At 36.7% G+C, this 23,338-nt stretch overlaps 1 protein-coding gene across 4 annotated transcripts in view; it reads right to left on the bottom strand.

Annotated features, from left to right (window-relative positions):
- PIGU (phosphatidylinositol glycan anchor biosynthesis class U) overlaps nt 1–23,338 on the bottom strand; it is a 104,243-nt gene that overhangs the window by 37,202 nt on the left and 43,703 nt on the right. For all 4 annotated transcript variants that reach the window (XR_012473717.1, XM_074212117.1, XM_074212116.1 and 1 more), the window contains exons 5-6: nt 14,349–14,458; nt 13,115–13,215 (exon numbers count right to left, since the gene is read on the bottom strand). Coding sequence is in view for 3 of the 4 variants with exons in the window: in XM_074212117.1 (XP_074068218.1) it covers nt 13,115–13,215; nt 14,349–14,458 (211 nt within the window). In the remaining variant the exon portion in view is untranslated. The remainder of the gene's footprint in view (nt 1–13,114; nt 13,216–14,348; nt 14,459–23,338) is intronic.

The following is a 23,338-nucleotide window of genomic DNA, read 5'->3' as shown; positions in this document are numbered from 1 at the left end:
TCTTGTTTGATAAGTACTAAATTAAAAAGATAGTAGAGTTCCTTAGAAGACCTTGCATACTCAGACACTATTAATTCATTTGACAGAAGGTAATTAAAAATCTTCTGGGGCAGAGCCAAGATGGTGACAAGAGCGGATGTGTCTTAGGCGCTCTCTCATAAATCTTCAAAACTAAGGACTCTAACTAAATTTTCCAGAGCCATAACACATAGCAGGACACAGTGAGACAGTTTTCCTACTCAAGGTAACCTGGAAAAGAGCAGAAAGGCTCTGCTCCCTGGGGTTGGAGGGGTCGCCCCCCCAGAGGGAAAGAATTTCAGCCTGCCGGAGGCAGCCCCAGGTCACTGGGAGCAGCAGGGGAGCACTTGGCACAAATTGGGGAACAGCAGGGGGAGTACCTGATGCCCAGCACTCAGGGCACACAGCAAGCAGTGTGGCCACTGCATTCCAGATCCAGGAACAGAAGGAGGTGGAGCCGCTAAGCAGGAGCCCCCAGGGCATGAGCCCATTGAACCTAGGGAGGGGAGTGAAGAAAGAGAGACTGCAGAGCTCTGTCCTCTGCCCCTGGAACAGGACTCTGGGGCTCTGACCACATTCAGATCCTGATCTCAATCTAGGCCCCTCAATAGAACGCAGGCCCCCCGCCACCTCAGCCCCGTGGCGGGGGGGGGCGCACATATGGTCATTCACAGATCAGGAGGGAGGACAGAGCCTCACACACTGAGACCCATATGGGAGTGTCCCAAAACCTCAGGAAGCACCCCCAAAACAGGCTAAGGCTGGAAAAATGAGTAAGCAGACAAATAAGAGGAACACCATTGAGAAATATTTTGCCTGTGAGCCCAAGACGGATCAAAACACTCAGCCTGAAGAGGAGGAAGCACAAGCTCCTGGAACTAAAGACTCCAAGAAAAACAGAAATTGGGCTCAGGCTATGACAGAGCTCAAAAACGACTCTGAAAATCAAATGAGGGAGTTAAACTGGGAAAAGAAATGAGAGAGATGCAGGAAAAACATGAAAATGAAGTCAGCAGCTTAGTCAAGGAGACCCAAAAAAATGCTGAAGAAAATAGCATGCTAAAATCCAGCTTAGGTCAAATGGATAAAACAGTTCAAAAAGTTATTTAAGAGAAGAATGATTTAAAAGCAAAATTGGCCAGATGGAAAAAGAGATAAGAAAACTTTCTGAGGAAAACAAATACTTCAGACAAAGAATAGAACTCGGGGAGATGATCAATTTACCAGAAATCAGGAATCAATACTTCAAAACCAAAAAATGAAAAATTAGAAGAAAATGTGAAACATCTCATTGAAAAAACAACTGATATGGAAAACAGATTTAGAAAAGATAAATTAAAAATTATTGGAATACCTGAAAGCCATGATCAGGAAAAGAGCCTTGACATCATTTTCAAAGAATTACTACAGGAAAATTGCCCTGATATCCTAGAAGCAGAGGGCAAAACAGAAATGGAGAGAATCCACCGATCCCCCCCAAGAAAGAGATCCCAAAAAACCAATCCCTAGGAATATTATAGCCAAGTTCCAGAACTCCCAAGTCAAAGAGAAAATATTACAAGCAGCCAGAAGGATACAATTCAAATATTGTGGAGCTGCAGTCAGGATCACAGAGGACTTAGCAGCAACTACATTGGAAGCTCATAGGGCTTTGGAATACAATATACCAGAAGGCAAAAGAACTTAGAATGCAACCAAGAATCAACTACCCAGCAAAACTGAATGTCCTTGGGGCAGCTAGGTGGTCTAGTGGATAAAGCACCTGCCTTGGAGTCAGGAGTACCTGGGCTCAAATCTGGTCTCAGTCACTTAATAATTACCTAGCTGTGTGGCCTTAGGCAAGACACTTAACCCCATTTGCCTTGCAAAAACCTAAAAAAAAACAAAACTGAATGTCCTCTTCCAAGGAAAAAAGATGGACTTTCAATGAACCAGGGGAATTTCAAATGCTCCTGTTGGAATAGCCAGAGCTGAACAGAAGGTTTGATCTTCAGATACATGACTCAGGTGAAGCATAGAGAGTGGAGGAGAAAAGGAAAATATGAGGAACTTAATGATGATGAACTGCATATATTCCTGCATAGAAAAATGACAGTGACAATACTCATATGAACCTTCTCAGTTAATAGATCAGGTAGAAGGAGCTTTTATAGATGAAGCACAGGAGAAAGCTGAATTTGAAGATAAAATATGGTGTAAAAATGGAGTCAATAGAAAAAAGGGAAATGTAATGGACAAAGAAAAAAGAGAGGGGGAATAGGCCAAGATATTTCATATAATAAGATTTTTTTTCTTTATTACAATGAGCTATTGCAATGATATGGAAGGGGGGAAGGCAAGGGGGAATGAAGGATTCTTCGCTCTCATCAGAGGTGGCTAGGAGAGGAACAGCATATATACTCAATGGGGTATAGGCATCTGGAGTAAGGAGGGGGGGGGACAGGGGGAAGGTGGGGATGTGAGTGATAGAGGAGAGGATGGACCATAGGAGGTGAGTGGTCAGATATAACACATTTTCTTTTTTACTTCTTGCAAGGGGCTGGGATTGGATGGCCTGTCCGGGACCATTGGGCCAGGTGGATGCTGGGCCTAAGGGGTGCTATGGGGGCTCGGGGCCTCTTGGCCCCAGGGCTGGGGATCTGTCTGCTGCAACACTCAGCTACCCTACATCGGAGTCAGAGTGAAAGGAGAGAGAAAATATAGTACATGATAGTGGAGAAATACGAAAGGAGGGAGTTGTGATCAGAAATGGCAACGGTGGAAAAATATGGAAGTAATTTTTGTGATGGACTTATCAAAGAATGTGATACAGCCGTGACAGAGTTGTTGGTATTGGAACAAAGAATGAAGCACATTTTTTACTATTATTATTTTGGGGGGGATGCAGGGCAAATGGGGCTGGGTGGCCTGCCTGGGGCTGCATAGCAGGGTGATTGTTGGGTGTCTGAGGCCAGATTTGGACCCAGGTGCTCCTGGCTCAAGGGCCAATGCTCTGTCCACCACCTAGCCACCCCTACTATTACTATTTTATTTGGGGTCTTTTTTTTTTTTTTGGCTTTTCCAGGACAGTGGGGTTGGGGTGGCTTGCATGTCACACAGCTGGGTGACTGTTGGGTGTATGGGGCCGGATGTGGGCTCGGGTGCTCCTGACTCCAGGGCTGGTGCTCTGTCCACTGCGACAACTGGCCATACCTACAATTATTACTATTATTTTTTTTAATTTTAATTTTTTCTCTCCCCTTTACTTTATTGCTCAAGCAAGTCTATATTTTTTGGGGAAGGGGGTATTTTGTTTACTCTTAAACAAGAATACCTTTTATTCTTCTCTTTGTTGCTGGGTCGATTTTTTGTGTAATGATTGTAACTCTGAAAACCTTAACCAATCAGGTTGGAAGAAACGGTGCTAGGGACGGGGGAATCATGGTAGGCCATATAATCTTACTTGACTGTCACCTCAGGACATCTTCTTGATCTTCACTACCTTTGTGAGACTTTGGGGTGCCCTTTTCTCCAGAAAAGCCAAAAATAAACTTTCCTTTTTGCTCAGAGGAGTCTCTATTTTTTTAAGTGGCTTCTTATCCCACACAGTATTAAAAATATTTTTTAACTGTACATGATGACTACTACAACAATGTAAAGGAAAACACAATTAACAAAATGAAACTGAATATTGTGTAACTATAATGACCAAGCTGAGCCTGGAAGAAGAGACAAAAAACAATATCCCACTCCTTTCAAAAAAGAGGTAAGCCTATGGTTGTGAAATGTTGCAGATGCTGTCAGATGTGGCTCAGGTATCAGCTGATTTTTCTCTTTGTTACAAGGTTTTGAAGGCTTGCTGGATAATGATATTTATTTAAAAATGAATAAGATATAAAAACAAAAGGAATCAATATTTAAAGAGGGTGCAAGGGTAACAGATAATCTTTAATATGAGGTTTAGCAAAAAGCTTGAAATAGCTTAAAACTGAAAACTAATGCTTTTGGAACCATGTATTTTATAATGCTTTAAGGTTTACAAAGTTCTTTCCTCAAAACAACATTGAGAAGTATACAATATAAATGAGGAAGCTCAGATTTTTAAAATGCTTATGATTATATAGCCAGCAGTATCCAAGTTATGTTTTGAACTAGTATCTCCTGACTTGTTGGGCCAATACTCTACAATATAGTGTGTCACCCTTGTATCTATTCTCTCCTTCCCTTTCTCTACAATATTAAGCAAAAGAAAACACAAACCGAAAAGAAAAGGATAATAAAGAAAGTTTAAAATAATTATATCTATTTGCATTCAGATTCCATGAGTTCATTCTCTAGAAGTGGATAGTATTTTTCAACTTAAGTCCTTCAAAACTGTCTTGGATCACTGCACTACTGAGAATAGTGAAGTCATTCACAGTTTTTCTCTTGGCTCATTACATTTTGCATCAAAGCATGTAAGTCTTCCCAGATTTTTCTGAAAGCATCCTACTTGTCATCCTACAATCTACTAAGGCACAATAGTATGTGATCCAATTTTCTAATATTATAGCAATTGGTTAAAATTTTTAAGAGCAGAGTTCAGTTTCAGTCTTTTTGGGAAGAATATGAAATCTCATTAATTATGATAATTTGCAACAGCCTATTTCAATATATTGATATACTTTAAAAATTAAAAGTGAATTATTTCAATTAAGAATTTCACAAAATTAATTTATTTTAAAGCACTCATCAAATTTTACAGACACTAACCTAACACAGTAGTTGACAGCCCACAAAAAATAGTATTTATTTATATAAATCACCATCAAAAGAATCAATGGAAACTGGACAAATACAATTTAAGATAAAAAACATGTCAACTATTTGGTCAATAGATACACAAGATACTTGTTCAATGATAACTTAATTAATTCTTTATCAGACAATGTGTAGGATTATTTATGTCCAAAATAGTACTTGTGTTTTTGAGTTCAGAATATTCAATATGAAATAGCTTTTGCTATCAATTTGCAAACCCAAACTGTTGACAAAAAGGACACCTATATTTAGACTTCACAAATGGATAATTTTCTTAATTAATATAAAAAAAGAATTCTTTCATTGCCGTTTCAGAGAGACTTGGATAGTCAGATACATACACCTCAATAATCTTCCCATTAATTTTGATAAGTTTTCTTTGAGTTTTTTCCAGACGTAAATAGAAACTTATGGGATACGAAGTCCAAGAAAGAAATTTACAAAGTAAAAACATTTGAAAACTACCTTGAAAGGAAGAAGAAATCTCTTAACAACAAAAGATAAAGGAGCTTTTGAAAAAAATTTGGTCTTTGAGACGATAGCTTAGTAGTACATAGTACTCGTACATAGTACATCCAAATAAAAAAAAAAAACCATTCTGATCAGGGAGTTATTGAAAAGTAGAGGGTGGAAAAAGTAGATGACAACTGAAATGGAAAAAGGTTAGATTCAACTCATTGTGGATTCAAATGGTCTTTTTTTTAATTAATTACAATGTCATGTATACCTGGGTGATCAATAAATAAAACTTAACAATAATGTGTTCTCTTCTATCCATGTCAATGATCATCTGCAAAGGCCACCACATACACATCTTTTGAGCACTGGCCAGGGACAATCTCATATCAACAACAGAAGAAGTAGGAGATAAACTGCCAGCAATACTCCTAAAAGGAAGGACACCCTGATTACCAGTCAATCAACAAACATTTATTATGTGTCTATCATGTGCCAGGCACTGTGCTAAGAAATAGAGATAGATACAAAGACAAAAACATGAACCAGTCTCTGCTCTCAAAGAACTTGGAGTCTTATCATCAAGCCTATGGTCTCCTTAGAATGTTTTTAAAAGCAAAAATCTAAATGCATAAGATTATAAGGGAAACCAATTATATTGAAACAATTATCAAAATTAAGATTAAAAAAAATCGATGGATTCCAGATTTTAAGAACCACTGTTCTAGAGGCAACAAAAGCCACCCCTTAAAAGATGCCATAGAACCTATTTAGGGTTCTATAGAAAATGTTAAAATATTAAGTAAAGTTGAAGAAAATAGAAGCATAGAGTAACCTGAGTGGAATAATTTTCTATGCAAAAAGAAAACAAGGTAGGGGGTATGTGTGCGTATCTGCACAGTGCCTATGTACACATGCGTGTGCAGGCAAGCACATATAAGGAAAAGTTAAGAGACAAGTCTTTCAAACTCCATTATTTTCATTAAAAAAAACCACAACGAATTGTCTTGCCCTGGGAGGAACATAAAAAATAAAATAAAGATAATTTATTTTAACTCGACTCAAACGCATCTATAATCTTGGGAAAACAGTCTTTTCTTGACCTTTTGATAGAATAAATGGTCAATTATTACAGAACAAAATGATAGAGCCTGTGCCATTTATATTTTAAGTAATTATGCTGGGTTCTGTGATTCTCCTTTCCTGTATATAAAGACAGTTCATGAGAGTCAGCAGACCCAAAACACTCAGAATTTTGGAACCAGATCAGTAAGTATTACCTTCTGAAACAAAAGCTGAGAATAAAAAACTGAACAGATAGGATTAGAGAACAGTAGATATCTTCCAAGAAAGAAACTCACTCAAAATGATTTGTGTTGACGAGAAGATTAGGGTGGTGCCTAATCAGTGAGGGAGGCCACAGGAGTTCCATGCACTTGATGATTTGCTAATGGTCCATGAAAGTTGAGCTCTGATTCAGAGAAACATGGGAAGATGCATGTGAACTGATGCAAAGCAAAAAAATAAAATAAAATCAGGAGAACAATATAAATAATGACAAAAGGCAGATGAACTAAGATTAATTGCAATGACCAATTCTGTTCCTGGAAATCAAATGACAAAACATATTTCCCTTTATTTGACATAGAGGTGAAGGTCTATGGGAATGAAATATTATATATGATGTCAGACTAACTTACTCTGTCAGTTAGCTTTTTAAAACTTTTTCTTTGTTACAAAGAAAGGCAGTGGAATGGGAATATACAAGAAAATGACTAATATGAAAAATAAGACACTAAGACATTTTTTAAAAGGCTCTAAAAAAATAAGCTCTACTGAGTGAAATACCAGTTTAGTAGGTAGACCTTTAGAAAAGACACTGCTAGAATTTGCTGTTACTGATGCAAACTTCTCTAGCCTATCTGAGAATGGCAACAATTTAGTGTGGGAAGGGGTTCAGAAACAGGTGTAGTCAGTCTCAAAACAGGTGCAGTGTGGGCAAAAGTATATGTGGGAGTCAGGTAGGTATATGTATAAATAAAAAGTAAGAGAGAAGATTCCAGATTATTAGAAAGGGTGGAGGTGTTTTGAAAGAAATCAGAAGCCTTTCCTAGTCTTCCTTAACCTTAATGTACCTTCCCTCTGAGATTATCTTCAATTTAGTCCTTTATTAGCTTGCTTGACTCTAGTTGTTTGCATGTTATCTTCCCTTCTAGACTGGGAACTCCTTAAGATCAGGGCTTGCTATATTGCCTTTCTTTGCATCCATAGTCCTTAACGTATTGTCTGGCACACAGTAAGTGCTTCATAAATGTTAGGTGACTGAATAAAACAGAGGAGCATGAAAAGTGCAGAACTTCATTGTATTCAAGCAGATAATGAAATGGAAACATAGCAACTGATACAAAATAAAGTGAAGAAAAACAATTAAACAAGAATAACAATATTTTTGAGACAACTCCGAAAGTCTTAGGAACTCTGATCAACACAATGACTAAGCACAATTACAAAAGTCTCATGATGAAACAAACGGCCCACCTCCTAACAGAAGTGATGGACTCAGAAGAGACTGAGACATTGTTGTTGTTTTTTTATATTGGCCAATGAGAGAATTCATTTTGCTTAACTATAAATGTTTGTAGGTTTTCTTTTTCTTGTTTTCGCAATGGAAGTGGAAGAATAGATCTCCATGAAAATAAACTGAATTTTAAAAAGAAACTATTAAACTACAATTATAAGGGAATAAACAAAGGTAATATTTATCTACTTTTATGCAATCAAATGGTCAAATCTAATGTCCAGAAAAAGGAGAGTAAAAAATTTATAAATGTCCTGTATTATAGGCAACAACTGGAATTCAGTTCTGAAAACATGTTAAGAGAAACATTCAATTAACAAGCTAGAATATATATGAGGACATCTCACAATAGGATAATGAGGAGACTTAATATTGTAAGGACTATAAGAAAGAAGTGAATTGCTTAATATAAAGCTGTTTAGATTTAGGGGAGATGGAATCACCATCTTTTAATTAGATGAAAGGCTATCAAAAGAAAGAAATTAAATTAGCTCAGTTTGGTCTCATATGGCAGATGACAGAATGGATAGAATTAAACATGGGGTATACTTCCACTCAACATAATAACAATAAACATCCAACAACAGAATGGCCTAAGTTACCTGTCTTTACAGGCATGCAGGAAAAAGCCAAGAGACCATTTTTCAGGAATACTACGCAGGGGATTCCTCTTTTAGGGTGTGAGTGAACTATATGATCTACTCCATGTTTACATAAAAACGCAAATTTTTAATAGTAGTGAAAGAAATGAAAACCATAACACCTTCAAGATGTCATTGCACACTGACCAAAGAAAAAAAGATGAAAAAAGTAAAAACTCATATTGGCAAGGCTGTAGGTACATACACACACTTACTTTTTTCTTTGTTAATAGTATAATTCTTTCTATGTGTTCTCTGCTACTTGTCAGAGACACTTAAAAGGACTGAAATACTAAAAGAATTCTCTAGGAATTGCAGGGAATTTGGATAGAGTTAACCACTGATACATCCTTAACAAAGAATAATATAGGAGACGTAGAACAAAAACTACAAAGATGTGTGCTGCCTTGATTGAGTCCAGTAATTCCACTTGTAGAAGTATAACCAGGAAAACAACCCAGATAAAAATCTAAAACAATGCATATGGTAGCTTATTTATAATGGCAAAAACCTGACAAATCTTTTCAAAGGCTATCTATCACACACGATCCCAATCTACTTTTGTCTATTCTAGCAGCTTGCACTCTTGATCATTTCCTTTCTTTCCTAGTCAATCTTTCTCTTTAAATCTACCTAGTCCTTCCCCACCTGCTATAAGTTCCAAAATCCCAAACAAAAATCAGCATCCCTTCCACTATGTTCTCTGGAATACATGCTCCACAAGTAATAAACTTACTTTCATCTTAAATATTTTCTTTTTCCATTTCTTCCACTGTCTAACTCTCACTGAGATTTGGCTCTCTCCTGATGTCAATTTCCTCCAGAACTGGTTGCATTTTCAGTCATACCTCTTGAATCACAGACCATGATGGGGAAATCAAACTACTTCCAAGACTCTCCCTCTATCAACATTACTCAGTAACTTCCCCTTCTTTGAGGTTCACTCAATCAGTATTTATCACTTAGTCAAGATGCTTGACAGTTGTTATCTCCTGACCTCTTGGCTACTCTCCTTCCTTCTTTAATGATTTCAGTACTTGGTTCATAATCTCTCTCTTCCCCAGCTCTTGCTCCCATAGTAAGACACTAACATATTGATTCTCCATCAAAAACCCTGATTTCCTAGTTTCCTAACTTATTCATTTCCCATAACCTACTACTCCACCCTACCTCAACCACACATGTACTACTGTAATGTACTACTTCCACGTTAATAAAGTCTGGAATTCCATTATCTGATACAAGCAATTGGCCTTCCACATGCCAACCTCGTTCTTCATCTACAGGACCTCCAATCTCTTGACCTTTCAGTTTTCTCCCAAACCATTACCCCATGCACTAGTCACATGTCTCTTTTACATATTTTAATCCCTTGGTGAACCTGTTCAACTCCATATTGTGTTCTTCTTTTGAGTCCTTTGCCCCCTTATTACATTGCTGAATATATACCCTGCCACACTTCAGCCTTGGATCACTACAACCATCCCTTGCCTTTGCTCCTATAAACATGCAATGGAACAAAGGTGGAAGGAATCATGCAACTGTCCTGACTGATACTACTGCATAACTTCAACTGGGCTCCCACTGCTGCTAAACAATTCTTTTACCCTTCTCTAAGTAGCTCCTTGGGCAACTAGATCGAACAGTGAATAGAACACTGGTCTTGGATTCAGGAGAACAGGATTTCAAATCCAGCCTCAGAAATTTGACTCTTACTAGCTATGTGACCTTGTCAAGTCACTTAACCCTGACTGCCTTGCATCCAGGGCTACCTCCAGTCATCCTGGTTCATATCTGGCCACCAGACCCAAATGGTTCTGGAGTATAAAGTGAGGCTGGTGACTTAGCGCAGCTCCCTCACTCAAATCCAATCCACATACTTGTCATGGCATCACTTCCCCTGATGTTATCATCTTCAAAAGTGAAGGCTGGGGGCAGCTAAGTGGTGCAGTGGATAGAGCACTGGCCCTGGAGTCAGGAGGATTTGACTTCAACTCTGGTCTCAGACATTTAATAATTACCAAGCTGTGTGACCTTAGGCAAGTCACTTAACTTCACTGCCTTGCAAAAACAAAACAAAAAAAGAAAAGAAAATGAAAGACAATCATTAAGTACCTCATTATCCTACTCACAACAGTAAGGCTTTCAAACCTTTTTATCTACACATACACACACACACACACACACACACACACACATATACACACACATAGACAGCAGTCTCTCTTCTCCAGAAAAGAAATCAGGGGGATGGAAAACCTTCCTACTGAGTTGAGTTGTCCAAAAGTTTACTGGGAAGCCTCAGGAAATGAGCTGTCCCCATCAGGACAGCCCTCATTAGAGGTCTTAAAAACCTTATCTCATATTTTACTGAAAAAAATTGAAAAATTTACTTCCAGTTCCCTCTTCTTCATTCATCACTGAGATGCCTTCTACCCCTATCTCTTTCTTCAACCCTGTATCACATAGAGGTATCCTTTCTCCTAAGATTAAATCATGACATGTACAATTGATCCAATCTTCAACAGAATGCTTCTATCGCCCCACTTTCTTAATTACCTTCAATCTCTCCTTGTCCACAGACTGCTTCCCTATTGCCTCCAAACATGTCCATGTCTCCCATATCTTCAAGAAACCCTCACTTACTCTATCCCCACTAACTATCTTCCCATTTTTCTCCCATCTTTTGTGGCTAAACTCCTTGAGAAGAGCAGCTGCAATAGGTGCCTCTATTTCCTCTCCTCTCACTCTTTTCTTACATTTCTACATTCTGGCTTCCTCCATCACCTAGCTGAAATTGCTCTCTCCAAAGCTGTCATTGATCATTTAGTTGCCAAACTAATTGATCAATTAGTTGCCAAATCCAACAACTTTTTCTCAATCTTTAACTTTTCTTATCATTTCTGCCATCTTTGACACTGTCCATCACCCTCACTTCCTTAATACTTTCTTCTCTCTAGGATTTTGGGAGTCCAGTTTCTCCTGGTTCTCTTCCTACCTATCTGCATGATCATTATTTATGTCATTCCCATTAACTGTTCAGTGTCCCACAGGGCTCTATCCTGGGTGTTCTTCTCTTCTCTCTTTATAGTATTAATGATCTCATCAGCTTCCAATTATCATCTCTACACTAATAATTCTCAAATCTACTCATCTAGCCCTAAACTTTTTATTGACCTCCAATCTTGCATCTTCAACTGCCTTTCAGACATTTCAGATGGATGTCCTGTACTTTTTTTTTTAAGTTTTTACAAGACAGTGGGGTTAAGTGACTTGCACAAGGTCACACAGCTAGGCAATTTTTATGTAGCTGAGACCGGATTTAACTCAGGTCCTCCTGACTCCAGGGTCAGTGCTCTGTCCACTTCACCACCTAGCTGCCATGTCCTGCAGGTATCTTTAAACTCAGCATGCCTCAAACTAATCTCATTTATCTTTCCCCACACATATCCCATTCCTTCTAAAAAAAACTCTATAGTAATGGAAGGGCTAAGAAAACTGTACAGATTCATACTGGCTGGCATATCAAAGTGAAAGGCAACAATTACACATATATTACTACTATACAACTGATCATAAAATGCTAAGTACATTCTGAATATGAGTAAAATTCTGCAAAAACACACTAATGAAGGTTGTCCAACAACTGAAAGATGTGACCAATATAAGGATATTGAATTCTTCATACTTACTTATTTTTTGTAGATTTTAGGGTTATATAGGATTACTTCCACAACTCTTTGTGTACGGGCAACATAAAACTATCTTAGTTGATTACTAAGCGGAAGATAGAATGAAAGAGAAAGGAGTAGCAAGAACTGGATATCTAGTAGCAAATATCCAGTTTGCACTGTAAGCAATTAGTCACAGAGAAAAAATCTTGGGGCTCTTCCACGCTTCACTTCTAACTCAGTGCAATCATTCCCTTAGAACAACTCCTTCAAGGAAAATATTCCATTGACTTTACAGAGTCAAGAAAAGGTTGAAGAGTGGCAGAATACCTTAATTTTTCTCTGTTAGATCCACTGAAAATGGAAACACATGACACTTATATATACAGTTTATCTTTGGGCACAGCTATTTTTGAGATAACATTCCCAAATGCCAGTAATCATTCTTTTCTACTCCAGAGTAGAATGAATGTACTATTACAAAGAATACCAAATGCTTGCCTGACACAAGTCAGGAACAATCAGCTATACAAAGAGGAACCTACATGGCCTAATTATACACCTGATTGAAGTCAAACACCATTCAAAGGAAATAATGCATTTCAAAAGATGAGCAGCTGTTTGTCTCAGGTAACTTTAAGTATTAAAACTAACCAACAGAAAATTAGTTGGAACAAGAAAAGGAACAATATTTTTCTACCAACTTTCTAATCATTAATGTAAGAGCCAATATAAAATAATGGCTATGAGAGGTTATATAACTGGAACTCTGCAAAAATTATTTGTGTGCATTTGTGGCTGGCAGTTTTTAGCTAATTTAATTGTGAAACCCTTCATATTAAATAGTTTATTCATCAAAATGCATCAATTTGCATGTTCAAGACGCTAAGAAATCTCATGTATAATTATAAAGACCATAATAATAATTGACATTTATATAGCATTTGAAAACTATATTCTTAGTACCTTACCTTTTACTGTAGCCAAAATGAAGAAAGCAATGATGGTGTTGTTTATGGCACAAGTGGACTTAGCAACACAAGATAACACTGTATAGGGATTTAAAAGATAGCTGGAAAAGAACACACAAACACACATTTAGCATAATAATTATTGCCAACTGCAAGTATTACCTACGGTCTTAATTTTTCAACATATCCACTAAAAATGTATTCAATAAGACTGCAATTATCTCAGAAATATTATATCCTAGGCAAAGAAAATAATATTTCACTAGATTCCTTAGATTCAGCACTCACAATCCAGTAAAGGCCTTTACAGAAAAACCAGGAAGGAATATTCTATGTTATCAAGTTCTCAGGCACTTCTCATATCTTCTGAAATGTTACAGGTATCTCAGATTCACCCCTCTCAGCAAACAGCAGAACTCAGAGACGGACATCAAAGACACGTTCTGAATATCTAGTACATAAGTTCAAATGCTGTACAACTTCAAAAGTACACTTAATTTTCACTGAAGGGGATTGGTGGAAGGGGGGAAACCACTCAGGATGATCTCTCTCTCTCTCTCTTCAGCCCATTTCAAGGCTATTTATATAATAATTTTTACATCAATTCACATTTTTAACTCTCAAAAATAAAGGCTATCAGGGTGGCTAGGTGGCGGCAGTGGATAAAGCACGGGCCCTGGAGTCAGGAATACCTGGGTTCAAATCCAGTCTTAGACACTTAATAATTACATAGCTATGTGGCCTTGGGCAAGCCACTTAACCCCATTTGCCTTGCAAAAACCTTAAAAAAAATTAAAATTAAAAAAATAAAGGCTATCCATATAAGAGAATCAAAGTCACTGGCAGAAAGTGTTATGTGGAATCAAGTAGCTATATCTAGTGAAGAAGTCATACAATACTTCTCTGTAATAGCATCATAATTTTTAAAAGTACCATATTATCTTTCAAATCAAAGAGTGAATCAGAAGGGTTTTTTTTTACAGAAATGCTAGGCACAGGAAAGGGGATCTAAATTTAAAAAACTAAAAAATTCATCTATGAAATTTCTATTTTTGAATTTCATTTTAACAAGGGTATCTCTCTAGCTAACTCTAGCCAGTCATACAACAGGACTATAGAAAATATTTGATGAAAAGACAATTGTATTTCTAAATATCCAGCAAATATGGGAAACTATTCATATTTTTATCTCAATTACTGACTTAAAAGTCTCATTCTACTGGATAGTACTTACAACAGTGCTACTTTAAGAGGGATATAACGCATTTCCATAGGGGTCCGTATGAGTTCAGCCACATCTGAGGCATATTGGTCCAATTCAAGAAGGAGCTTCTGCTTTTTAACCTGGAAAAAAAAAAAAGGCAAAATTAAACAAACAGGATTTTCAGTAAATTAAGAAAAGATAATGGCAAACTCAAAACATTTTGTTAAAAAGTAATCTTTAAATCTAGTTCCTCAACACACTAGACCAAAATCAGGCAAGCAGTAAATGTGAGAGGTACTATAGTGATGTTTGCCCTTCCTTCTTGAAGTCACTACAACAGGGAAGTGATATTCATGCATGTGAATCGGATCTGAGTGAGGGGAAGCTGTGCTAGGTCACCAGCTTCACTTTGTCCTCTGGAGCTATCTGGGTCCAGTAGCCAGGTACGAATCAGGACAACAGGAGATAGTTCTGGATGTAAGACAATCAGGGTTAAGTGAAAGTCTAAGTTTTGAATTCAAAGTGTTTCTGCCTTGAGGGCTGGTGTTCTATCCACTGTAACATCTAACTGCCCTGACATCACATTCATGTACTTGTCAAATACAGACAGGAATTCTGGACTTGAAGTCATAAGAACCAAGATCCAAGTGATTCTGCCAAGGTCACGTCAGAGATGTTCTATAAGCACTACTTTTACTTTCTTCATCTATAAAAGGAGACTAAACGATATTTGGCATTGACTAACTCACAGAGCTGATATGAAGATCAAATGGCATCATTTAACAAATATTATTGCCTACTACCACATATCATACTGGTGCTGGTGAAACTCCAAAACCATTTCTCTACTCATTAGGAAACTTACAGCCTAGAAGAAGGAAATGATATATACAAATTATATAATATGTATGGTATAATACATAATATATGTATCATTATAATATATTGCACAAATATACTGCTTTATAGTTTACAAAGTTTACTACTTTCTTTTCAATATGTGAAATAATGTAAATATCCTAATTTTAGAGATAAAACAGATTCTAAGAAATTCAATTAAGGCTATAAAGTACAAAAGTCTAAATTCAAATAGTCTTATTAACTTCAATTCCAACTTTCCACTGACTACACAATACAAACCACTATGTAAAAGTCTGAACCTAAAAAGCTTTAGAGAGTAAGACAAAATTTTCTAGAGGAAATAGAATGGGTAGGAGAATTCAACAACCAGTATGGTCTTCTGTACACAAATATCAAATTTAGGTACATCCAATATATATACTACATAGATGCAAGATAATTATAGAAGTGAAAGCACTAATAGCTATAGAATGAGAAGAGGTTTAATGAAGAAGGGGGCACATTGTCTTGGTCTTTTAAAAAAGCAAGGATTCTAAGAATACAAAGTGAAGAGAAAAAACATTCACATGGGAAAATAGCAAGTGTGAAGGCATGAACAAACATAGAAAAGAGTCAGATGAAGAATGTCTGGTCCATAGTAAATATGTCTGGTCCATGGAATAGAGAAGTTAAGATTTGGTCCTAGAGATAACAGTTTATTGAGAGGAAGAATGCCATGTTCAGACCTATATATGGGTAATAACATTTTGGCAGATAGAAAATGGATTGGAAAAAGAAGATTTGAGGCAGGGAGAACAAATTGGAGGCTCATGCAACAGGTCAGGCAAAAGATGAAAACTTGAACTATGATTATGTTTACATGAGATAAGAAGATGAGAAGACATTTATGAAAGCAGTTATAGAGATTGAACTGTCAAAATTTGGTTAAGTAGGGGCAGCTAGGTGGCATAGTGGATAAAGCACTGGCCTTTGAGTCAGGAGTACCTAGGTTCAAATCCGGTCTCAGACACTTAATAATTACCTAGCTGTGTGGTCTTGGGCAAGCCACTTAACCCCATTTGCCTTGCAAAAACCTTAAAAAAAAACAACAATAACAACAAGAAAATTTGGTTGAGTAACTGACTATGTCAGGTGAATGAAAATGAGCAATCAAGGTTGTGAATTTAGGTGAATGAAAGGATGTTACAAAGTTCAGAAGTGGGATGAATCTGGGAGGAAAAAATATGGGAAGTTTAAAATGAATGAGAGACATTCAGTTTGAAATGTCAAAATAGGTAGTAAGATAATACAGGGTTCAGGAGATAGGGTTAGATATATAGATTTTTAAGTCATATACATAGGGATTATAATTGAAACTCAACTCAGAAAAAACTAGAAAATATGAAAATATGGAAGAAAATTTAAGGTATGTTTTTATTTTTTTAACAGTAACAACTGATCCAGAAAAATAGGTCAAGAAGAGATAATGTCAAAAAGAAAAAGGTGGCGAACAAAATTTTTCATAAATTATAAATAAATATTGTCCAGAGCTATTAAAACTGGAGGATACACACATATAACAAATCCACTGATCACCTCCTGAAAAGAAACCCAAAAGGAAAAGTCAGGAAAGTCATAACCAAAAATCAGTTTCCCAAAAGACAAAGAATACTGCAAGCACATTGTGTGACAATCAACTATGACAAATGTATCTCTTCTCAGCAATACAATCAAAGACAATTCTAAAGGACTTGTGATAGAAAATATTACCTACATCCAGAGAAAGAACTATTGAATACAAACCAAACATACTATTTTTATTTTTTATTTTTAAATTTATACTCTTTTCCCCCTTTCACAATTTTTTCATTTTTGTCCTGATTCTTCTTTCTCAACATAGCTAATATGAAATAAGTTCAACATTGTTATACAAGTAACAACCTATATCAGATTACTCATTGCCAAGGGGAGGGAGGAAGGAGGGAGGGAAAAAAAAAATGTGCAACTCAAATCTTACCAAAAAATGAATGCTGCAAATTAACTTTGTATGTAGTTGGAAAAATAAATAAGTAACTTTACTTAAGAAAAAAAGGGGGCAGCTAGGTGGCATAGTGGATAAAGCACTGGCCTTGGAGTCAGGAGTACCTGGGTTCAAATCCGGTCTCAGACAGACACTTAATAATTACCTTAATTACCTAGCTGTGTGGCCTTGGGCAAGCCACTTAACCCCATTTTGCCTTGCTAAAAAAAAAAAAAAAAAAAAGAATACCTCAAGAAAGAAGCAGCTCAAGCACCAAGGATACACAGACAAGATCACACAAGACCTGGCAACTTCTAATCTTTAACTCAGTTTGCCAAATAGCACCAATAATACATGGCAAGCACTGATTACACAAAGAAAGGCAAAAAACGATCTAGGCTCTCAACTAATTCACAGACTAATGGGGAAGACAAAAAGCAAGTAACTACATACAAATATTAAGTGGAGACCGGGAGAAGATTCCAAAGGTAAAGCAATAATATTAAGGAGGACCAGGAAAGTGTACTTGCAGAAGGTAAGACTTTAGCTGACACCTGAAAAAAGATGCTAGGAAAGCTCGAAGGCACAGCTGAGAACATTCTAGGAACAGAGGCAGTGAAAATGCATGTAGTCAGGAGATAATGTCTAGTATGACGAACAAAAACAAGGAGGCCAGTGTCACTGGATCACAGGGAATGTAGAAGAGAGTAAAGTGTAAGCAGACTGGAAAGCTAAGAAAAAAGTCAGTTATGAAGGGTTTTAAAAGCCAGAGGATTTTATTTTTTATTAGAAAACCACTGAACTTTATTGAATTAGAGAGGTGATATATATGGTCAGAATGGTGTCTCAGGATGATCAATTGGATAGATAACTGGAGAATGGGCTAAAGTGTAGAAAGAAAGAGAGACTTGAAGGAGGGACTACAACTGTAGACTACTTCAATAGATGAGGTGATGAGGGGTCTGTTCTAAATTGATGGCAGTGTTAGAGGAGAAGGGGACATGTATGAGAGCAATTACAAAGGTAAAACAAGAGAATTTCACCACTATGGCTATGGGTGAGAGAAAGTAAAGAGTTGAGGACAAAATCTGAGTTGCAACCCTGAGAGACCAAGGAGATGGTACTAACCTCAAAAGTAATAGGGAAGTTAGGAAGAAGTGAGGTCTTGGGGGAAAAAATGAATCTTACTTTGGATGTGTTGAATATAAGATGTCTATGAGACATCCAGTTTGAGATATCAATTAAGCAGTTAAAAGAAGCAAGTATGGCAGTGAGGAAAAAAGCTGGACCTAGAAAAGTAGGTCTGAGTGTCATCTTCATAGAGAAGATACCTTAATACAAAGGAGCTGATGAGATCAAATAAAATAATATAAAGAGGAACCATAACAGAGTTTCTACTATAAATGAGAGAAGACTTTGAAATACAATATTACCAAAAGTAAAAGATGCAGTTTTATGAGAAAGAATAACAGCCTGCAAAGGTGATGATAATCTTACAGGAGAAAAAACCTACAACCATGAACCTTTAAGGGAATAAAATACTTTCAAGAATTTCTAATCAAAACACAGGAGATGAGTAGGAACTCTAAAACGAAAAGCTAGAGTCCAAAGAAATTGAGAAAGGTATATTTATTTTAAAAATTGGAAAGATTTAGGGATGATGATGATATAGAACTAAAATTTTAATAAAGGAGAAGAAAAAAGTGTCCTCCCTTCAGAACTTTAGTGTCTTCAGAGGTATTCAGAGAAAAACAGAAAACATGAAGATTGACTCTATTCTGAGAGTTATAAGAGGGTAGAAAATGGAAAGATAAAAGGAGGAATATGGTAATGTAGAAAGAAGGAAGAAAAGGTTGGAATTTGGATCACAGCACTCAGCTTCAGACTTTGCCTTAGATACTCACTGTGTGACCATGGTAACTCACTAAATATCCACAGTTTCGTCATCTTTAAAATAATACAGGGCCTATCTCTCAGGTTTATTATAAAGTTCAAATGAGACAATTATGAAATATACTTTGCAAATCTTAAAGTGCTACATAAATTTTAGCTGTTATTCCTATTCTTTCTATTTCAGAGTAGGGGGCATGCCAAAGGGCAACAAAAATGTATATACCCTTTGATCCAGCAATACTACTACTGGGTCTATACCCTGAAGAGATCATGAAAAAGGGTAAAAACATCACTTGTACAAAAATATTCATAGCAGCCCTGTTTGAGGTGGCAAAAAATTGGAAATCAAGTAAATATCCTTCAATTGGGGAATAGCTTAGCAAACTGTGGTATATGTATGTCATGGAACACTGCTGTTCTATTAGAAACCAGGAGGGATGGGAATTCAGGGAAGCCTGGAAGGATTTGCATGAACTGAAGCTGAGTGACATGAGCAGAACCAGAAAAACACTGTACACCCTAACAGCAAAATGGGGGTGATGATTAACCTTGATGGACATGCTTATTTCATCAGTGCAAAACTCAGGGACAATTTGGGGCTGTCTGCATTGGAGAATACCATCTGTATCCAGATAAAGAACACGTGGAGTCTGAACAAAGTTCAAGGACTATTTCCTTTAATTTAGGGGGGGAAAACTGATATCTTATCGTCTGATCTTGTTATCTCTTATACTTTGTGTTTCTTTTTTAAGGATATGATTTCTCTCTCATCACACTCAATTTGGATCAATATACAATATGGAAAAAATGTCAAGACTGACAAATTGCTTTTTGTGGGGGGGGAGGGAAGTAAGATTGGGGGAAAAAATTTTAAAACTCAAAATAAATAAAATCTTTTTTTAGAGAAAAAAGATCTTCAAAAAAATAAATAAATCATATTCACTATGGCAATTACAAAAAAAAAGAGTAAGGGGCATGGATTAACAAAAGGTTTGACAAGTAGGTTTTAAAAGAACTACAGACAGCTGTATTATCCACTGGTATATCAAAGGGAGCTGACAAGTTGGGAAAACTAGGACCAGAATCTGAATGGAAGAATCCTACAAAGAAAACTAAATGAAACAAAGGAAGAAATCTTGCTAGTTCTCCAAATGAGGTTTCCTTCAAATTAATGATCCAATTTGTGGAGTCACAAAGAGCATGGAAGTTCTATTGCAATAACATTAATAATCTCATTCTTCACATTTATTCTTTTCTATATACTTAGTAGTAATAGTGCTGTATTGCCCTTAGTTCCAAACTATAATCTAGAATGGCCCAGAGCTTGGAGTTCTACTATTCATCAATGGGCTTGTCTTCCTACAGATTCTTCAATAATTATCATTTTTCCTTTTCTGTCATTTTTGCCCATCTGTTGGGTGTTACATAAAACTTCAGTTATATCTATTGGAATGACTCATATCAATTCTCTATATATTTTGAATACCCAATGTTATCAGAGAAATGTGCTTTTTTTCCCAGGCTACTCATATCTAATATTTTTGTAGTACTTTATGATTTGCAAAGAGCTTCCCCAACACCACTTATAAGACAGTTAATAAAAGAACAATCATCTTCATTTTACAAAAAAGAAATAGGTTCAGAAAAGCTAATCAACTTGTCCAAAGTCACTCTAAGTGTACTGTTTTTTTCTACTCTACCAGATTGCCAAAAAAAAAATCTTGTTTTTTGCTCACCCAAAATTTAAAAGTGTAAAAAAAAGTCAATTGAAGGGCCAACAGTCTGCAGATTGGCTTAACAATTTGTGAAGGATGTAATGGATTATTATTGAGCAGTAAAAAACAATAACTATGAGGAATTCAGAGAAATAGGGAAGATTTATAGGAACAGATTGATGTGACAAGTTGTTATTGTTGTCCCTCATGCTTGAAGGAGACAAAAATAAAATCACGTTGTCAAAGTCAACGTACATTACCTAGCTGTGTGACCTTGGGCAAGCCACTTAACCCCATTTGCCTCGCAAAAACCTAAATAAATAAATAAATAAATGAATGAATGAATAAATAAATAAATAAATGAATGAATAAAGTCAGCATACAGTATGTGGCTGACAGACCAATATAAGATCAGAAGGTTCTATCACAGATCAGGCACGAAAAGTCCATACAATTATTTGGGAGGGAAATTTCTCTAAATTTGTGCATCTCACATTTCTTTTGAGTTACTGCAATCTGATTTGCTCATAGAGCATAGTGCCTTCTTTGTTATGGGCACATCATCCTGGACAATTCTATGCTAATTCTTCTACGTCTCATAATCAATTCCAAATTTCTTCAGAGATACCCTAAAATTGTCCTCCTATCACTTTTTCTAACCTCCATATTACTGTTTGCCTTATATAAATTCTCCATAAAATAGTCCTTAAGACAAACATACAATTGGCAGTCAAAAACTGTGACCAGTCCAGCAGAGCTGTCCTCTGCATCAGAATTTGAATGCTTGGCAGTTCTGCTGGAGAAAGGAACTCAGTGTCCAGTACTTTATCTTGACAAATGACCTTCAATATCTACTGAAAACAATTCCAATGAAATGGATTCAATTTTCTGGCATGATACTAGATTATCCAGGTTTCACAGGCATGCAAAAATAAGGTCAGCACAAGAGTTCTGTATACCTTTAATTTAGTAGACAGCTTAATATCTCTTCTCTCCTACACTTTCCTTGAAGTCTCCCAGCTAGCTCTGATGATGAATGAATCAAACATATCTTCTATGCGTACACCCCTGAAAAGCATTCTACCAACATAAGTGAACTTATCCAAGAATTCAAAATTTTTCCATTTGCTATAACTGATGGTTCCATGTATGGATGGTGTAGGCTGGTTAGTGGAGAACCTTGGTTTTCTTGGTGTTAATTGTTAAGCTAAAATTAACAGAAGCAGTAGAGGATTGATCCATACATTTTTGCATCATTGAATGCACAATCACTATGAACAAAAAATGTCAATGTTGATGCAAGGATGCATCCATGAAGTTTTGTTGTGTTTAGGTAAATGGAAGATAGTGTTAGTGATGTTAAGTTCATGAGACATACAAGTCTTTAGTAGATAACATTGCTGTTGCTGTTTCTGATCTACACTTCCCAAGGATTCTCTGTCATATCTAATAGTCCATGCCTATTCTGGCATTAAAGTCACCCAGAAACACAAGCTTACCCTCTTTTGGCACAGTGATGATAAGGATCTGTAGATCTTCATAAAATTTTCCTTTGACCTTATCATGGGTTGTCATGCTGAAAGCATAGGCACTGATGGTGGTAATGTGACACTTTCCTGCAAAAAGCAACCACACTGGGGCAGCTAGGTGGCACAGTGAATAGAGTACCAGCCCTGGAATCAGGAAGACCTGAGTTCAAATCTGGCCTCAGATACTTAATAATTACCTAGCTGTGTGGCCTTGGGCAAGCCATTTAACCCCATTTGTCTTGCAAAAAAAATATATATACATAATACATACATATATATATATATATATATATATATATATATAGATATAGATATAGATATAGATATAGATATAGATATAGATATCTCAACCACCTTGCCATGAGCCTGTCATCATTGATGCCTTTTGGGAAATATACATGTTTGGGGACCAAATTAGACATATTGTAGAACCAAGACCAGCTTCACAGTACTCCCCACCACGATGGCCACTTTAGAAAAATGTATCCCTTTCCAATTTCAGGAAGGTGGGCTTCATTTGCCAACACTGTTTCACTTAGGACTTCTATTTGGATGGGATACCTGCAGAGTTCTCTTGCAGCAAGAGATGTTCGTCATTCAGGTCTACTGGATTTCTTCTTATCCATAAGCAAGTCCATATACCAAAGGAATTATCTTCACAAAAGTTTTTGTACATGTTCTGGTATACTGCAGGGTGGGATCCCTGAATGCTACAGAAAACAGGTCAGGATTAGATGAAGCAGACAAATTTTAGAGCACCTCTTCTTCTTCTTTTATTTTTTGTAAGACAATGGGGTTAAGTGACTTGCCCAAGGTCACACAGCTAGGTAAGTGTCTGAGAGCAGATTTGAACTCAGGTCTTCCTGACTCCAGGGACAGTGCTCTAATTCAATGCACCACCTAGCTGCCCCTGGAGCACCTTTTTTAGACCAGTCCTCAAATAAGATGAACAATGCAATCCTTAAAAAGGCTCCTCAAAACACCCAAGGTGCTGCCAAATCCCACTGCTGCTTCAGTCCAGTG

The sequence above is a fragment of the Macrotis lagotis genome, chromosome 1 (assembly GCF_037893015.1).
Source record: "Macrotis lagotis isolate mMagLag1 chromosome 1, bilby.v1.9.chrom.fasta, whole genome shotgun sequence".
In the NCBI taxonomy this organism is placed as follows: domain Eukaryota; kingdom Metazoa; phylum Chordata; class Mammalia; order Peramelemorphia; family Peramelidae; genus Macrotis; species Macrotis lagotis.
This window is presented reverse-complemented; position numbering and strand designations above follow the sequence as displayed.